The sequence below is a fragment of the Grammomys surdaster genome, unplaced genomic scaffold (assembly GCF_004785775.1).
Source record: "Grammomys surdaster isolate TR1022 unplaced genomic scaffold, NIH_TR_1.0 125604, whole genome shotgun sequence".
Taxonomy (NCBI): Eukaryota; Metazoa; Chordata; class Mammalia; order Rodentia; family Muridae; genus Grammomys; species Grammomys surdaster.
In genome coordinates this window covers 1,532,303-1,549,965 of record NW_021620447.1, presented here as the reverse complement: position 1 = coordinate 1,549,965, position 17,663 = coordinate 1,532,303, and the positions used below count along the sequence as shown (strand labels likewise).

At 37.3% G+C, this 17,663-nt stretch overlaps 1 protein-coding gene across 1 annotated transcript in view; it reads right to left on the bottom strand.

Annotated features, from left to right (window-relative positions):
• LOC114638521 (solute carrier organic anion transporter family member 6A1-like) overlaps nucleotides 1-17,663 on the bottom strand; it is an 82,681-nt gene that overhangs the window by 20,292 nt on the left and 44,726 nt on the right. Inside the window, exons 8-9 of the mRNA XM_028787038.1 lie at nucleotides 10,825-11,020; nucleotides 1,825-1,978 (exon numbers count right to left, since the gene is read on the bottom strand). Of these exons, the coding sequence (XP_028642871.1) occupies nucleotides 1,825-1,978; nucleotides 10,825-11,020 (350 nt within the window). The remainder of the gene's footprint in view (nucleotides 1-1,824; nucleotides 1,979-10,824; nucleotides 11,021-17,663) is intronic.

Genomic DNA, 17,663 nt, shown 5'->3' with positions numbered 1-17,663 from the left:
GAAACCTATAGGAAATGTTAAAAGATATAGCACAGTGTAGATATGCCCTCCCTTCTGTGCTAGGAAGTAATTCAAGATGGCTGTGGTGTTTCCTTCCAACAGCTATACATAACCTCATAATACTTAGGAAAAAGAAACTGTGACTTTTAGTTCTCTTATAAAGCATATTACATGTGTAATAAAAAATATTGCTCTGATTGAGCTTCAACAGACTATGTGAGCTCTGTAATACAGCTTCAGGTCAGGGATGGTGATTCACCTAGAAGTTCTTTTATTTTTGAGAATACTTTTTCCTATCCTGAGGTTTGGTTATTACAAATGAATTTGCAAATTTCTCTGTATAACTCTATGAATAATTGAGTTGGAATTTTGGTAGGGATTGCACTGGATCTGTAGGTTGCTTTCAACAAGATAGCCATTTTTTACTATATTGATCCTGTCAATTCGTGAGCATGGGAGATCTTTCAATCTTCTGAGATTTTCTTCAATTTCTTTCTTCAGAGACTTGAAGTTCTTGTCATACAGATCTTTCACTTGTTTGATTAGAGTCACATCACGATATTTTATATTGTTTGTGATTATTGAGAAGGGTCTTATTTCCCTAAACTCTTTCTCAGCCTGTTTGTCCTTTGAGTAGAGGAAGGCTACTGATTTGTTTGAGTTAATTTTATACCCAGCCTCTTTGCTGAAGTTGTTTATTAGGTTTAGGAGTTCTCTGGTGGAAGTTTTGGGGTCACTTAAGTATACTATCCTATCATCTGCAAATAGTGATATTTTGACTTCTTCCTTTCCAGTTTGTATTTCTTTGATTTCCTTTTGTTGTCTAATTGCTCTGGCTAGGACTTCCTGTACTACATTGAAAGGTAGAGTGAGAGAAAGAGAGAGTGGGCAGCGTTATCTAAAATGTGGGATTACTTTCAAGTTTCTGTCCATTTGGTTTGATGTTGACTTTTGATTTACTGCAATTGCTTTTACTATGTTTAGGTATGGGTCTTCGAACTGAATACTTCTTCCATTTGAAGAACTAAATACCACTATGCATTCAGAAGAGATCTTCACATGTGCATACACACACACAAACATATACATAAAATCACATGCATATATCAAAAATGCATACACACAAAATTAAAATATGCGAGCCTCACAAATTTAGACAAGTGGTGGACTAAGAAAAAAGATAATAGTTTTAGGTATTGGCAGCAGTTCTGGAAGTAGGAATATTCAAGTTACTGCTCTGAAGTATGCAATGACTCGTTAGCATATATAATTCACTTAAGTGGTACTTCTTCTATTCATGTGAGTTCTCTATAGCTTGTAGTTTTCTTTAAAGTCAGATATGACTTTAAAGGCATATATATGTATGTATATATATACGTATATGTATACATATATGTATATATACACACAAACACATATGGTAATGTCTTATGCACAATCAAAAAACTGGAAATTAGGGATACAACTCAGTAATCTGGGTTGTAGAAGACTGGATTTGCAATCTGCTATTTTAAAAATCATGTCCATATCTGAGTTGCTGTGGAACAAAAATAAGACATATTAGGGAAATGAAGAATAGACATTTTGAATCTCAGCACAAGGCACGTTTAAAAGAAAGGTTACTCACAGTATAGCACTGGACTACCCTTTGGTGTGTGAAAGATTTTGATCAAAGTTCAGTGAATGCTGCAAAAAGGGAATTCGGTAAACAAAAATGTAGGTTTTCTTTCCATGTGGTTCAAATTAAAAGTAAGGAAAAGATATCTAGTCACCATGTACAAATTCAGCATGTTATTGGAGAAGAAAAAGCATAATAACATATACCTTTTCATTCCTTAAGTATTTAGAAGCTCTGCACCCTGCAAAACAGGGAGAGAAATATTGTCTCTCATCTCTTCCACATAGAGGCGTATAGGCAGAAGTTGTACAGCCACAGTTCTCATTGCAGGGAGCTGTAAGGTTTCCAACTCTACCAAGGCTGTGAAGTTGAGATTAAACACAATTATAATACCATCATTTAGTTTGTTAATGTGTACATCAAGGTAGCCACACGATCCATAAATATGCCTTTTGAAATATTTTTTCACAGATTGACTAAGGTATAGAAACATAATAAATGCACATTTATTAATATACCAATAAATAGCCCTGGTGCAATGGCTTATTTCTTAAGAATACATCCTGCTCTTTAGAGGAACAAAATTCCACTTCCAACATGCCCATGGCAGTTCACAACCATTTGTAACTCCAATTCCAGGTAGTCTGATGCCCTCTTATGGTCTCTTTCGATACCAGGCATGCATATGGTTTGTTTAACAAACATGTGGGTGAATATTCAAACACATAAAATAAACATAGATAAATCTTAAAATATGTAACACTTGAATTATTTTTATGCTGTAATAAAAAATTTACCAGAGCCTTTAACAAACAAAATCATAACCACCTAAAATGACCTGACACCCCTACTTCAAAGATTTACTTTACTACTTTACTACTTAGTTTCTTATAGATTATTACATATTAGTACTCTCTTCCTGTTGATTTGTTGGGATTTTATAAAAAGTAACCACACAATACTTAAATATACCTTGCTTGTTTTGCATTAATGACCTTTATTTGTTCTTGTAAGGACATACGTTTTCATGAGTCTTATGTAGGAAAAGTAGAATATTTAAATAGTATGAAAGTTGTTAATATAACTACATTAGGAGTATTTTATGTGTTTGTGCTTTGCTCAAATGTATGCCTATGTACCATGTGAGTGTAGCACCCAGGGAAGCAAAAGAAAGCCATTGGATCTATTTGGACTAGAGATGATACAGTTATGATCCTCCATGTAGATATAGGAAACCAAATCTGGGCCGTTGGCAGGAGAACAACTGCTCTTAAACACTGAATCACCTCTATAGCTATGTTTTGTTTTGTTTTTCCAAAAAAACTGTCAGTTTTCCAAAGTGTTTTATTGTTAGAAGCACAAAAGTACTTGTGTCCACAGATCATCAGGGAAAGCAAAAAAATGTTAAATACATAGATTTTTCTTTCAAAGGATTGGACATAGTATCTTTCCTTTATTCCAGAAATCTTCAAATTGGAAGTGATTAATAGCCCTTTGATCAACATTATCTTTGGATGGGCCATAATTAGCTCTCTAAATGTTCATTATATTGGCTGTACAGCCATCAGCTCCGCAAAGCTCCCAGAACTAGGACCAGAGGTGACTAGTAGCTTATATAATCTCCCCAGTATATATATGATCATGACTACACTAGATTCTTCCTTATATCCGTAAGCTAGTACTGACAGTCTGTAGGAGGAGCTAAGGTGGGAGGAGTTAGGAGAGGAAGAGAAAAAGGAAGAGGAGGAGTTAGAGAAGCAGAGATGTAGGAACAATAGAGAGCCACGCAGGTATGGGGAGCAGTCGTGGGTAATAACTTTTATTTAGGTTAGCTAATTGAGAAACAACTCTCGTCATATGGGTATATTGTTATTGAGTATTACCAAACATATAAAGCTTTTAATTAATCTTTAAGCATTAGAGTCTCATTTTATTACTGGGCTGCATGGCTGTCGTGATGGTCTGGGCAATGCCTAGCCTTTCAGAGACAGCATGGAAGATTGACAGAGCCATCTCCCATGATGGCTTCTCATGGGTGGCAGGGCTGGTGTTTCTGCGGGGCTGGTTCTAGTTGTTGTGCACACATGGCCTCCAGCTGAGAAACATGGCAGCTGAGCTAGGCAGAGCCACCGCAGCTTAGATAGCCAGCTTGATCAGAGGCCAATTTTAAATAATTATTTCTACAATAATCTATCTCTGCAACTCATCTTCTTGGGATAAATGACAGAGATACTGAATTCAGTTTCAATGTAATTATGCTTCTTTGTGCAGTAGGCACTTTATTACACCAAGAATCTTTCCTCCCCAAACTCTGTGTTTTAATATGCTGATATTAAACACGTTGACATTAGCCTTCCTAACATTTGATCCAGAATGATGATGTCAATCTGAACCAAGTTTTTATTCTAACTCCTTATGAGTTTATTTTTATCCCTGCTGTGACACCTAAAACACACTGCTCACTTGGTCCAAAACATGAAGTACAAGATACTCTGAGATTATAAGAAAAAATGTTTCAACTGATATTAGGGTTTAAGGATACTTGGACCTCTCACAGAAAAGAGGTCTCAACGTTTGGAAGAGTGGTACTAACATGGTACTAACTTCTCAGTCTTTGGTACAAATCATTTTGTACAATAATTGAAAACATTTTTAAGATTCAGAAGACCAAAACATTCAGAGCTATACTGAATATGAAAATGGTCCATAAGAGAGAAAAAAATTCCCTGTCAAATATTTTTTTTAAAATTCAGATAGATAATAGATAGATAGATAGATAGATAGATAGATAGATAGATGTAATTTTCTACCAGAGACACCTCGGCAAGGCAGTTAGAATTGACTCTGAAGCTCCTAAGCTTCCAGGCCAGTGACATGCCCCTTAGGATCTGACCAGATCAGAGCTGTCCTGCTGGTTGCCTCCTGTCAGTAATGCCTGTTAGAGCAGTGCAGAGCAACAACTGAGTTCCAAGAAATGGCAGGTGGAGCTCCAGGACATGCAACATGAGCTTAGATTTTATTTTTGTTTGTTTGGTTGTTTGTCTGTTGCTTTTCCATCAAAGCGGGAATAGTTCAATATCAACGGTGCCTTCATAAGAATTTTTTCTCTCATACCAAGAATAACTCAGTATCAGTGTCTTCAGGAAATAAAGAAAAAAATGAAAATAGCTGAACTTCAAGTACAGGAACAATTACAACTAAGAGGTAAATCACTTAAGCTGATGCTAATTAAATTTCCTGAGGATCAGTCATTCAATTTATTGATGCATACTGTTCTCCTGATCTTCAAATCAAAGTTAGTACTTAGCATTTGTGATAGATAAAATAAATGAACAAAATTTAAACTTTTGTTCTAAATCAACATGGATATCATCTTATCTGTTTATCACTACTGAGGATTTGAACCTGCTCTTTAGGTTGCTTTCTGGAGGCACCTGATTAAATTTTGAAAGAAATATATCACCTAAAACAAAGCAGCAAGATTGAGGCTCTACATTAACTGCCCTCATGTATAAATTAACACATGAAGGGCAGAGATGCACTGAAAATAGAAACTGACCTAACTTGAGAGAAAGAAAATACTGAAGAAAATTTGTGAGTGTAGAAAGGATACAGTGAATTGGAACACTTGTGGTGTTGTACTTGAGATTGGAGTTCAGGGAACAGATGTTGGAAAGGCTGGCACATGAGTAGTTTGGGTACAAAATATGAGAACAGACAGAATGGCATCAGGCTCCACAGAGAACCTGGACTGGAATTTTACTCTATTCACTTTGTGGTTCATTTCTGATTTCATGACACCTGCAGGGATACCCTCAGTTCATGGTTGGAATTCTGCTAGTGATATGCACAAGCTTCAACTATTCTCCACATTACTTTGTAGTGGTATGATTTCATTGCTTTACAGATTCTGATATGGGACAGTTTCCAAGTGACTAATGAAAGTTAATTAATCTCTATCTGCATATTTTCCTTGTGTATGTAATTATTGTTTGATGAAATTGTTTCAAATTATTCATAACTTTTGTTAGGCCAATTCTCATTACTGTTATACCACTCTCTTAAATGTTTTATATGATCAGAAACAAATCTTTTGTATGTATTATTTTCCAATGTCTCTTTTATACTCTATGGCATAGTTTTTAAAAGAGTCCTTGACTCCTATAATTCAGCAGCCCTCCTCTATATATATGACCAATGTTCCAAGAAGGAAACAAAACCATTTACAATAGCCAGGAGTAATATAAAATATTTTGGTGTAATTCTATCCAGTTAAGTGTACGATCTGTATGACAAGGACTTCAAGTCCCTGAAGAAAAAAAAAACAAGAATATATCATAAAATAGAAAAATCTCTCATAATTATATATGGATAGGATTACCATAGTGAAAATGACCATCTTACCAAAAGGAGTGTTCAGATTCAAGACAACCCCCATCAAAATCCCAACACAAATTTTTATAGACCTTGAAAGAGCAACTCTCGACTTCATATGAAAAAAAAAAAACAGCCAGGATAGCCAAAACAATTCTGAACAAACAAAGAACTTCCAGAGGAATCGCCTCTGCTGTACTACAATGATTTCAAGCTGTACTACAGAGAAGTATTATTAAAAACTACATGATACTGGTATAGAAACAGACACAGTGATCAATGAAATGAAATTCAAGTCCCAGACATAAACCAACATGCCTATGGACAATTGAGTTTTGAAAAAGAATCCAAAACCATACAAAGAATTATGGAAGCATCTTCATAAATGGTGCTGCTCTAACTGGCTGTCTACATTTTAGAAGAATACAAATCGATATATATTTATCATCCTACACAAAACTCAAATTCAAGTGGATCAAGGACCTAACATAAAAACAGATACACAAAGAACTCAAGAAATTAGACTCCAGAAAACCAAATAACTCTATTAAAATGGGGTACCTAGCTAAAGAGAGTTCTGACCTATGGAATCTCCAATGGCTGAGAAGCACCTAAAGAAATGTTCAACATCCTTAGTCATCAGGGAAATGAAAGTCAAAATGATCCTGAGCTACTACCTCACACTAATCAGAATGGCTAAGATCAAAAATGCAGGTGACAGTAGATGCTGGCAAGGATGTGGTGCAAGAGGAATACTCATCCATTGCTGGTGGGTCTGCAAGCTGTTAAAATGACTGTAGAAATCAATCTGGCAGTTCCTCAGAAAACTGTAAATAGTTCTACTTGGTGACCCAGTTATACCACTCCTGGGCACATACTCGAAAGATGCTCCACTGTGTTTATAGCAGCCTGATTTATAATAACCAGAATCTGGAAACAATCCAGATGCCCCTTAACAAAATAATGGATACAGAAAATGTGATACATTTACACAATGAAGTACTACTGAACTATTAAAAACAATGACTCCATGATATTCACAGATATCCATTTGCTGAATATCATGGAGTGATATTCAGCAAATGGATGGAATTAGAAAATATCATCCTGAGTAAGGTAACCTAGACTCAAAAGAAGACAAATGGTATGTACTCACTGATGAGTGGGTATTAGCCTAAAATCTCAGACTACCCACAATACAACCCACAGACTACATGGAGCTTAGGAAGAAGGAAGACCAGTGTGTCTTCATTCTTGCTTAGAGGGAGGAACAGGATGATCTCAGGAGGTGAGGGAGGGGGGACTTGAGAGGCAGAAAGGAGGGAGAGGAACAAAAGGGGGCAGAATCAGGTACTGGGGAGCAGGAGAGAGGTACAGAGGGTCAGGAAATCAAATAAAATTATGTAGTAGTGGAGGATGAGGAACAGGGGTAGCTACTGGGGTTCTCAAATGCCAGGGAAGCAAGAGGCTCCTGGGACCTAATCAGGATGACTTTAGCTGAAATAAGCATTGAAGTGGAGACAGAACCTGGAGAGATCACTTATCCAATAGATAGTCACGACCCCACTTGAGGGATGTAGCCACCCTTCCCTCTCAAAGTTTTTAACCCAGAAATGTTCCTGGCCAAAGGAAAGACAGGGACAACTAATGGAACAGAGACAGAAGGAATGGCCATCCAAGTTCAGCCTCACCTGGGGATCCATCTTGTCTGTAGACAGCAAACCCCAACACTGTTACTGTTGCCAAGAGGAGCTTGCTGACAGGCTGTTCTCCCAGAAGCTCTGCCATCACCTGACCAATGCAGATGCTTGGAGCCAACCATCATACTGAGCTTGGGACTCTGCTGGGGGAGCTGCTTGGAAGGACTGGAGGAACAGAGGGATATTGCAACTTCGTAGGAAGAAAAATGTTGTCTGTCTGTATCAGCTAGTGCTCCCAGGGACTAGACCACCAACCATGGAGTATACATGGTTCCAGATACATATGTGTCAGAGGATGGTCTTGCCTGAAATCAATGGTGGTAGGGTCCTTGGTCCTGTGGAGGTTTGATGCCCCAGTGTGGGGGGATGGTGGAGCAGTGGAGTGAGAGTGAGGTAGTAGGTTTGGGAACACCCTCTTAGAGGAAAAGATGAGGGAATGAGGGTAGACGTGGGATGTAGGGGTTGAGGAGGGTAACCAGGAAGGGGTATATAATTTAAGATGTAAATGAGTAGAGTGATTAACAAAACAATAAAAACAGATACAGTAAATCTCATAGAAGAGAAAGTAGGAAATATCATTGAATTCACTGGTATAAGAGACAATTTTCTGAACAGAACCCAAATTTCTCAGGTTGTAATAGTAAAATTTGATAAATGAGATCTCATGAAACTGCAAAGCTTCTGTAAGTCAAGGACACTCTCAATAGAACATATCAGGAGGCTATAGATTGAGAAAACATCTTTGCCCTACAGCTGGCAGAGGGCTAATATCCAAAATTTACAAAGAACTCAAGAAGTTAGACACCAACAACCCAAATATCCCAATTAAAAAATGGTATACAGAACTAAACAGAGAATTCTCAGTGGAGGAATATTGAATGGCCAAGAAACATTTAAAGAAATGTTCAAAGTCCTTACTCATTAGGGAAATACATATGAAAGCAATACCTGAAGTTCTATCATACACCCATCAGAATGGTTAAGATCAATAACACAAAAGAGAGTATATGCTGGCAAGGATGCGGAGCAAGGGGAAAACTTCTTCATTGTTGGTAGGAGTGCAAACTTGTACAATCACTTTAGAAATCAATTTTGTGGTTTATCAGAAAACTGGGAATAGTTCTATCTCAAGAATTAGCTATGCCACTCCTGGGCATATACCCAAATGATGCTCCAACATCCCACAAAGTTACTTGCTCAACTCTTTTCATATCTGCTTTATTTATAATACCCAGGAGGGAGAAACAACCTAGATGTCCATCACCTGAAGAATAGATAAAGAAAATATGGCACATCCATACAATCGAATATAAATTCACCACAAATCTTGCAGGCAAATGGATGGAACTTGAAACATCATCCTGAGTGAAGTAATCCAGTACCAAAAGGACATGCATGATATGTACTGAACTCACTTATAAGAAGATATTAACTGTAAAATACATGTATTATGCAATACTCCACAAACTGAAAAAATCTAAGTAAGGAAGGCACAGGAGTGGAAGCTTGAATTTCACTCAGGGGGGAATAATATAGCCATAATAGGCAGATGGAGGGAAGAAACTGAGTAGAAGAGGGATGAGAGGGTAATGGGAGGATAAGGATCAGCTGTGTGGAAGGACAGAAGATATGGCTAGATGGCCATGAAAATGAATGGAAATTTGCAACAGGATGAGGCAGATACCTGAGATAAGGAAGGTGCCCATGAATCAATGGGGGTTACCTTAGCTGTGACTCACAACTTTGAACTATGGAAGCTGAAGAGGCCACCAGCTGTAGCTAGACAGGAACCCCAGTGAAGCAATTTGGAACACAAACCCACCCACAAAACTTTCAACTGAAATTTATCCTGTCTACAAGGAATGCAGATGGGGGGATGGAGCAGAGACTGAAGGACTGGCCCAACTTCAGACCTATTCCATAGGCTAGCACCAGTCTACTACTACTAATGATAACTCTGTTATGCTTGCAAACAGGAGCATGTTGTTCTGAAAGAGGCTCCACCCAGCAGCTGATTCAGACAGATACAGATACCCACAGCTAAAGAATGGATGGAGCTTGAGGACTCTTATGGAAGAATAGGATGAAGGATTGTGGACCCCAAAGGGGATAGGGACTCTGTAGGAAGATCAATAAAATCAACTTACCTGGACCTTTGGGGTTCTCCGAGTATGACTCACCAAACAAAGAACATACCTGTGCTGTACCTAGGCTTTTCTGCACATATGTAGTAGATGTGCAGCTTGATCTTCATGTAGGTCCTGAACAATTGGAACAGGGGCTATCCCAAATGCTGTTGCCTGTACATGGGGTATGGTCTTCTAGATGGACTGCCATGTCTTGCCTCTGTGAAAGAGGAATTCCCCTAGTCTAAGAGAGACTTGAAATGCCAAGGTGGGGGTGGAGGTTTACCAAGGGAGGGCCCAACCTGGTCAGAAGAGAAGGGAAAGGGGGATGTGGGAAAGATTGTGGGATGGTGTCACTAGGGTTGGGAGGGGGCAGTGAGCAGGATAGAAAATGAATATGTAAAACAAAACAAAATTAAAACAAAAGGAGTGAAGTTAACATCATGTTTTATAGCCTCATGGTCAGCTCAAGTAGCATTTATTGAATAGTGGCTTGTCATATGCTATCTCATTGTAGTTGAAAGTGCTATTATTCTCTTTTATAATTTCACTTATTCAGTCCTTTTGTTTATAGTTACATTTCTGTTGTCCAATATTTAATATTAGCTCATGCCAAGCCTTTTGAACTTTTGATATTGAATCTAAAATGACTATGTGCATGCTCAAATATACTTCAAAACTATTCTGTGATGTCTACAAGATACACCACTCATTTCAAGAACACAAGGTAAAACCATGTTACAGATATTTTAGTAAAACCTGTTACTTGCTATAGACCCTAACACAAAATTCTAGTTTTGATCATAAATCACTATCAAATGCATGATAAACAAATATATCTCTATGAAATAAGTACTCTTAATATAAGAAGAAAACATATTTAATATTTCATTTTCATGATTAATAATTCCAAAAGTTATTTAAGTATATAGTTAATGAATTATTAGTATAGAAAAATATCCCTTCAGTTATGACTAAAGTATAGAGTCTACAAACATATATTTACCCATCATAATCATCATTGATTCCTTCAAATTTTGCTGTTTCACACTGCACAAAAATGATTGGTAGGAAAAGCCCAACTGATACAATAGATACCACGGATATAAATTTCATTTTGGTCTTATTATTCATTTGCAATTTGTCAACAATATAGCCTCCAAAAAAACGACCAACAGTATATGCTGGAAATATAAACATTCCTGAGAAAGGAAAATAAAATTCTATTAAACATAATCTGTTGAGAGTTACAAAAATATTACACATAGATATCATCCCCTGTAGTCTAACACAGATTTTAAAACAAACCAAGAGACAGAAAACAAACCAAGTTATGATATTTGAATAAATTTTATAATATATATTATAATCTAATATATAATATAATATAATATAATATAATATATATTAATCTTATAATACATATTATATTATAATATGTACAACCCTGTCAATGGTTATGGAGATATTATAGGTGTGAAAGAGATGATGTTCTATCCTAAACACTGAGTACCTTAAACAAGGTAGGAACATAGTCCATGCCACATAGAAATTAGGAGTTGCTTACTGAGAAATATTATTACTGTCCCACTTGAATGAATGGCATATATTTAGAGATCTAATTAAAATGATAGGATGACCCGACTCACTGAGATCACTCATAGATGATAAACATGAATATTTTCATAACAATCTGAGACTCTTGAGAGCCCATAATAATGTATGTTTTTTTTCTATTTAAGTGTAAGTATCAGAAAGAGGAAATAACAAGAAGAATATGAGCTGGAGAAAAGCAAAAGAAGAGAAATAGAAAACTAAGTATAATGTAGTAAACTTACATAGTAATATAATACAATCAGCTCCAAATGTAGGTCACTGTATATAAAAGAAACTTAGAGAACAAAATACTAATAACAACACAAACAGTAGATTAAATCATGCCATAATAAATACATACAAATGAAATGTTTAATAAAAATGGAAAAAATGAAAGAATAGAAAGAACTAAAGGTGATGTTTGAGGAAAAACAAATGATCAAAATGTGGATAGTATAATGAAACACAAAATTGGTAAAATAAAAATTCAAGTTCAGGTCCAAGGTCATGTTATATGGAGACTCAGGAATAGCTTTTTCTTTCGTGGACTGGAAACAAAATAATACACATGGAACTTGTCATGGAAGGAAGATTGGATAAGAACTGAAAGTTATCTGCACAGGAAATAAAACCTAGTACATTTCACAGCTGAATAATGACAAGCAATGTGAGAAATTATTCTTGCTCCTCAAATGCAAAAGTTTAAAAGGGTGTGGACTTCCTGTTCCTAGGCAGGACAGTGGCAGTGGAAGACAATTTGTGGCACTGAAGGCTGCATCCTGCAGACAGGAAGGCTGGACACATACCAGGCCTGGAAGCTGAAAGCAAGCTAGCTTCAGAAAAGAAATGAACAGGATGGTCAGTGAAAACTCAGTTACAGAGTTAACTGGAGGGAGGTTCTCTGGCCAGGGGATCAGCCATTCCAATACTATAACTCCTGACATGGTCTCAGACTTCTCACAAAAATCTCAGACTTCTCATGAACGCCTCATTGCATCAGCTGGGTAAGCAGCCATCCCAGACAATGAGAAACTTATAGCTTGGGTGAGAGTCTCTGACTCAACAAACTGACAGGTTTATGCTCACACACACACTGTGGGAGGTGTTCCAGGCATGCCTCCTGTCTTAGATGCTTCCTGTGCCTCAGGTTGCATAAATCTAAAAATCTTCAGAGCAGATGTGTACTCATTCAGCATGGCCATAGACTGCCCAAGTTTACTGTTCAGTGAGAAGAGCTTGCTGTAGCACCAACACTGTCTGCATACTCATTGTACACAGTAACACTCCCTAAGTGAAGATAAGCCTGGAGTAGCTTATGGGGCTAGACAGGGTCTCTGCTCTAGCATCAACATTCATGGGTAGGGCACTGCATACTTAACAACTCTGGAGACTACAGTCAATCTGAGACGGTAGGCACAGCCTGGTTCTGCTTCAATTAATTTATTGACAACTGAGAAGAATTAGAATAATTTGAAAATGCCTTCTATTCTCATCGTATTCACTGAGAATTTTATCGCTAGAAGATCTATAGAGATCTTAGCAAGGAAAATGTTTTCACTTACTTTTATCTCCATCTAATTACATTTTATTATAACAATTTTGTTTCTTTTTATTTTTCATACCTGTATCTCATTTTAATTGTGTTTTCCCTATTATTTTTTAATATTTCTCTCTTTATTTTTTATTTCTATCTTTATTTTAGCCTTTCTTTTGTTCTTTTTTGGGGGGTCTTTTTTATTGGATATTTTATTTATTTACATTTCAAATGTTATCCCCTTTCCTGGTTTCATCTCTGGAAACCCTATCCAATCCTCCTACCCACTGCTTCTATGAGAGTGCTGACCCACTCACCAACCCACTCCCACTTCCCTGCTATGGCATTCCGTTTCTCTGGGGCATTGAGCTTTCTCAGGACCCAGGGCCTCTCCTCCCATTGATTTCAAGACCATTCTTGGCTACGTATGCTGCTGGAGACATGGGTCCCTCTATGTGTACTCTTTGGTTGGTAGTTTAGTTCCTGGGAGTTCTGGGGGTTCTGGTTGGTTGATATTGTTGTTCTTCCTATGGGCTTGCAAACCCCTTTAAAAAATCCTTTTTTTTTAAACTCTTCCATTGAAGACCCTGTGCTCAATCTAATATTGGCTGTGAGTATCCACCTCTGTATCTTCCAGGATCTGGCAGAGCCTCTCAGAAGACATCTAAATCAGATTCCCATGAGCAAGCACTTCTTGGTATCCACAATAATTTATGGGTTTGGTGTCTGTATATGGGATTAAACTCCAGGTGGGGAAGTCCCTGGATGGCTTTTCCTTCAGTCTCTGCTCCATGCTTTGTCTCCATATTTCCTCCTATGAGTATTTTCCCCCTTCTAACGACTGAAACATTCACATTTTGATCTTCCTGCTTCTTGAGCTTAGTGTATACCATGTGTATTCTTCTGTGATTGGGTTACCTCACTCAGGATTATATTTTGTAATTCCGTTAATTTGCCTAAGAATTTCATGAAGTCATTGTTTTTAAGAGCTGAGTAGTACTCCATTGTGTAAATGTACCACATTTTCTGTATCCATTCCTATGTTGAAGGACATATATGTTCTTGTAGCAGGATATTTCTCCTGCTACATTTTATATCAAACTTGGTAATTTGGGAGGAGCTAATGTGGGAGGAGTAAGGAAAGGAAGAGGAGAAGCAAGAGGAGGATCTAAGAGGCAGAGGAGAGATGTAGGAGCCACAGACAAGATGCATGGGTCCAGGATGGTCCTGGATAACGATTTATATCTTAAGGTTATATATTGGGGAACAACTCTAATTGTGTGGACATATTGTTAACTGAGCATTTTTAAATATTTAAAGCCATTGGTTAATAACTAAGCTTTAGAGTCTCATTTCTACCGGGAAAAACATGGATGGTGGGTATTATCTGGGGTTCAGCGAAGCTTTGTAGGGACAGGGTGGTAGATTGGCAGAACCATCTCCCATGCTTGCATCTCGTGAGTTTCAAGTCTAGTGTTTCTGGCTGGCCTCTTTCAGCTGTGATGTGCATGGCTTCAGGCTGCGGAGCATGGAGGCCTGAGCTAGGCAGAGCTGTCACTCAGATGGTCAGATGGTAGGCCTGCAAAGCTTCCTTTTTAAATATCAACCTCAACAGGTTCTTCCCAGCCTCTAGTTATTATAAATAAGACTGCTATGAACATAGTGGAGCATGTGTTCTTGTTATATGTTCGAAAATTTTTGGGGTTTATGTCCAGGAGTGATTTAGCTAGGTTCTCTGGTAGTACTATGTCCAATTTTCTGAAAAACCACCAGACTTATTTCAGAGTACTTGTACCATCTTTTAATCCCATCAACAAGGAAGGAGTGTTCCTCATTCTTCACATCCTCACCAACATCTGTTATCACCTGAGTTTTTGATCTTAGACATTCTGACTGATGTGCAGTGGAATCTCAGTCTAGTTTTGGTTTGCATTTCCCTGATGATTAACAATATTTAACATTTTTTAGGTACTTGGAAGTCATTTGATATTCCTTACTTGAAATTGAAGACTCAGAAATGAACCCTTACACCTATGATAACTTGGTCTTTGACAAAGGATGTAAAACTATTCAGTGGAAAAAAACCCAGCATTTTCAACAAATGGTGCTAGTTCAACTGGAGGTTAGCATGTAGAAGAATGCAAATTGATTCATTCTTATCTCCTTATACAAAGCTCAAGTCCAAGTGGATAAAGGACCTCCACATAAAACCATATACACTAAAACTAGTAGAAGAGAAAGTGGGGAAGAGCATCAAACAAATGGGCACAGGAAAAATTTCCCTGAACAGAACACTAATGATTTATGATCTAAGATCAAGAATCAAAAAATGGGACTTCATAATATTGCAAAACTCCTGTAAGGCAAAGGACACTTTCAATAGGACAAAAAAAAAGCAACCAATAGATTAGGAAAAGATCTTTACCAACCCTACATCTGATAGAGGGCTAATATCCAATATATACAAAGAACTCAATAAGTTAGACTCCAGAGAACCCAATAAACCCATTAATAAATGCAGTGCTTATCAAAGAATTCTTTTGTTCTTTTTTAATTACTTGGATTTTTCATGTGTTCTAGGCAGGTAGTTCCTTCACTGAGTGACATCCAGCTTTTCAATTATCGTTTCTATTTCTCTATATTATTTAAAAATCACTTTTACCTTTCTCACTTCTCTATCCCACATGAACTGCAGATCAACCCAGGGCCCAGTGTATAATGAACTCTTGTGTCCCTGAGCTGTATTTACTGAAGAATTAATTTAGTTTCAGTTATATTATATCTTGCTTGAACCTAGTGGGAATTTTTCCTTAGTGAAAAGAGGAAGGCATATAATCCTACTTATTTATCAGTAGGTAATGGGAGGTGTGGCTGAGGTTAGTTTCAAGGATAAATATTTACAAAGTAGCAATAGAAAGGAAAACATAACTGTAGGCCAGACCAAGTCTACAACTGTGTTCTACTACATTCAAGGCTCTAACACAGCAGGCTGTGTGTGAATTAGGTAAGTCTGGTGATGACTTGTCATTGACACATAGTAAACACTATGATTCTAGATGTTAATATTCATGATAATATACCTGCCATCATTTCATTGACCTTTCAGCACAAATGCAGCAACTATCATAATATCCTTAGATATCTGCAATTCCTAATAGTGCTATCATTCCCATAGGCATCACCATTGAGCATGCATACTACAACTGAGGACACCTACACATCTGCTTGAAATGTCAGAGTTTGCCCATTCTTTCAAGATTTGAAGAATCCTGATGTACTCTGTTCTTGACATGGTAATCTGTGTTGGATAATTGGGATCACAAACAAAAGCTGCATAAAGATACTGTGTTAGAGAGTACGTTTGACATTAAATACAACCTTATGAAAGATGCTCATTATTCCATGTCACACTAACAGAATAATTCAACATGTCATGAAGACTTCCATATAAAATTAAAGAGTTGTCCATGTGAACTCGTGTGGAAGTCTCAATATGAAAAAAATATGAAAGATAGCAACATGTAACACATGAACAGTGTGACTATGTCTTATTTAGGGTTTCTAGTGCTGTGCAGAGACACCATGACCATGGCAACCTCTTTTAAAAGAAAACATTTAACTGGAGATGGCTTATAGTGCCAGAATTCATTATGATCAAGGAAGGAAACATGGAAGCACATAGGTAAACAAGGTGCTGGAAAAGGAGCTGAGATTTCTACATCTGGATCAGCAGGTAGCAGAACTGAAAGTGACTATAGGCCTCACTATTGCTTCTAAGGCCTAAAACTCCTCCAATTAGTGATATATTTTCTCCAGCAAGGCTATACCTACTGAACAAAGCCACACTTCCTAAAAGTATCACTTCTAAGTGCTACACCTCCTAAAAGTGGCTTCTTTGCTTGTTAATATTTGTCTATTTTTTGTTTTGTTTTGTATTTCTTTGTTTTTCTCACATCCTTTATATTCACTCTTACCTTCCTCCCATTGTGTTTTTTAAAGATTAATGCAAATACTCTTTTATCCTCTCATTCTTTACACTAACCATTGTAACATGCCATTGTGATTTTTATAGCATAAAGTTAACTATTATGTTAGTTAAGTTTTGATTAATTCCAGAACTTTTAAATCCTCCATTTACAATGTCTTTCAGAGAGCCAAATTCTCAATATATTTGTAAGATTACAATGTATACAATAGCAACTGCTGTTTAGTGTCAAAACATACAATATCTTTTACAAATATGGATGAAGGGATATCAGTGGAATTAAGCATTATGACAATGTTTACAAGAATTAAGATAAAATATAATTTTATATCTCTTAGTATAATAATAGGCAGATAATTGTTTGTACATAAACAGTGGGTTCTCCTTGGTATAGTGTGTTGGTCTAAAGTTTTTTTATCTTCTAAACCTAAATACTGGTTTCTCAAGATGTGATTGGCCCTGATCAGCAGATACTAAAATACTTCAGTAATGCCATGTGACCCTTCTTCTCAATTTAATAAAAGGCTAGAGGCTGTGATTGGGTAGAGGATGGAGAAAGATGGGATTAGATATTTTAGAGAGGTGGTTGAGAGAGCAGAGAGAGGGAGAGGGAGGGGGAGGGTGAGGGGAGGGGAGGAGGGAGAGGGTGAGGGTGAGGGGTGAGTGGAAGGGGGAGGGCGGGGGGGAGGGAGGGGGAGGAGGGAAGGGAGAGTGAGAGGGAGGAGGAGAG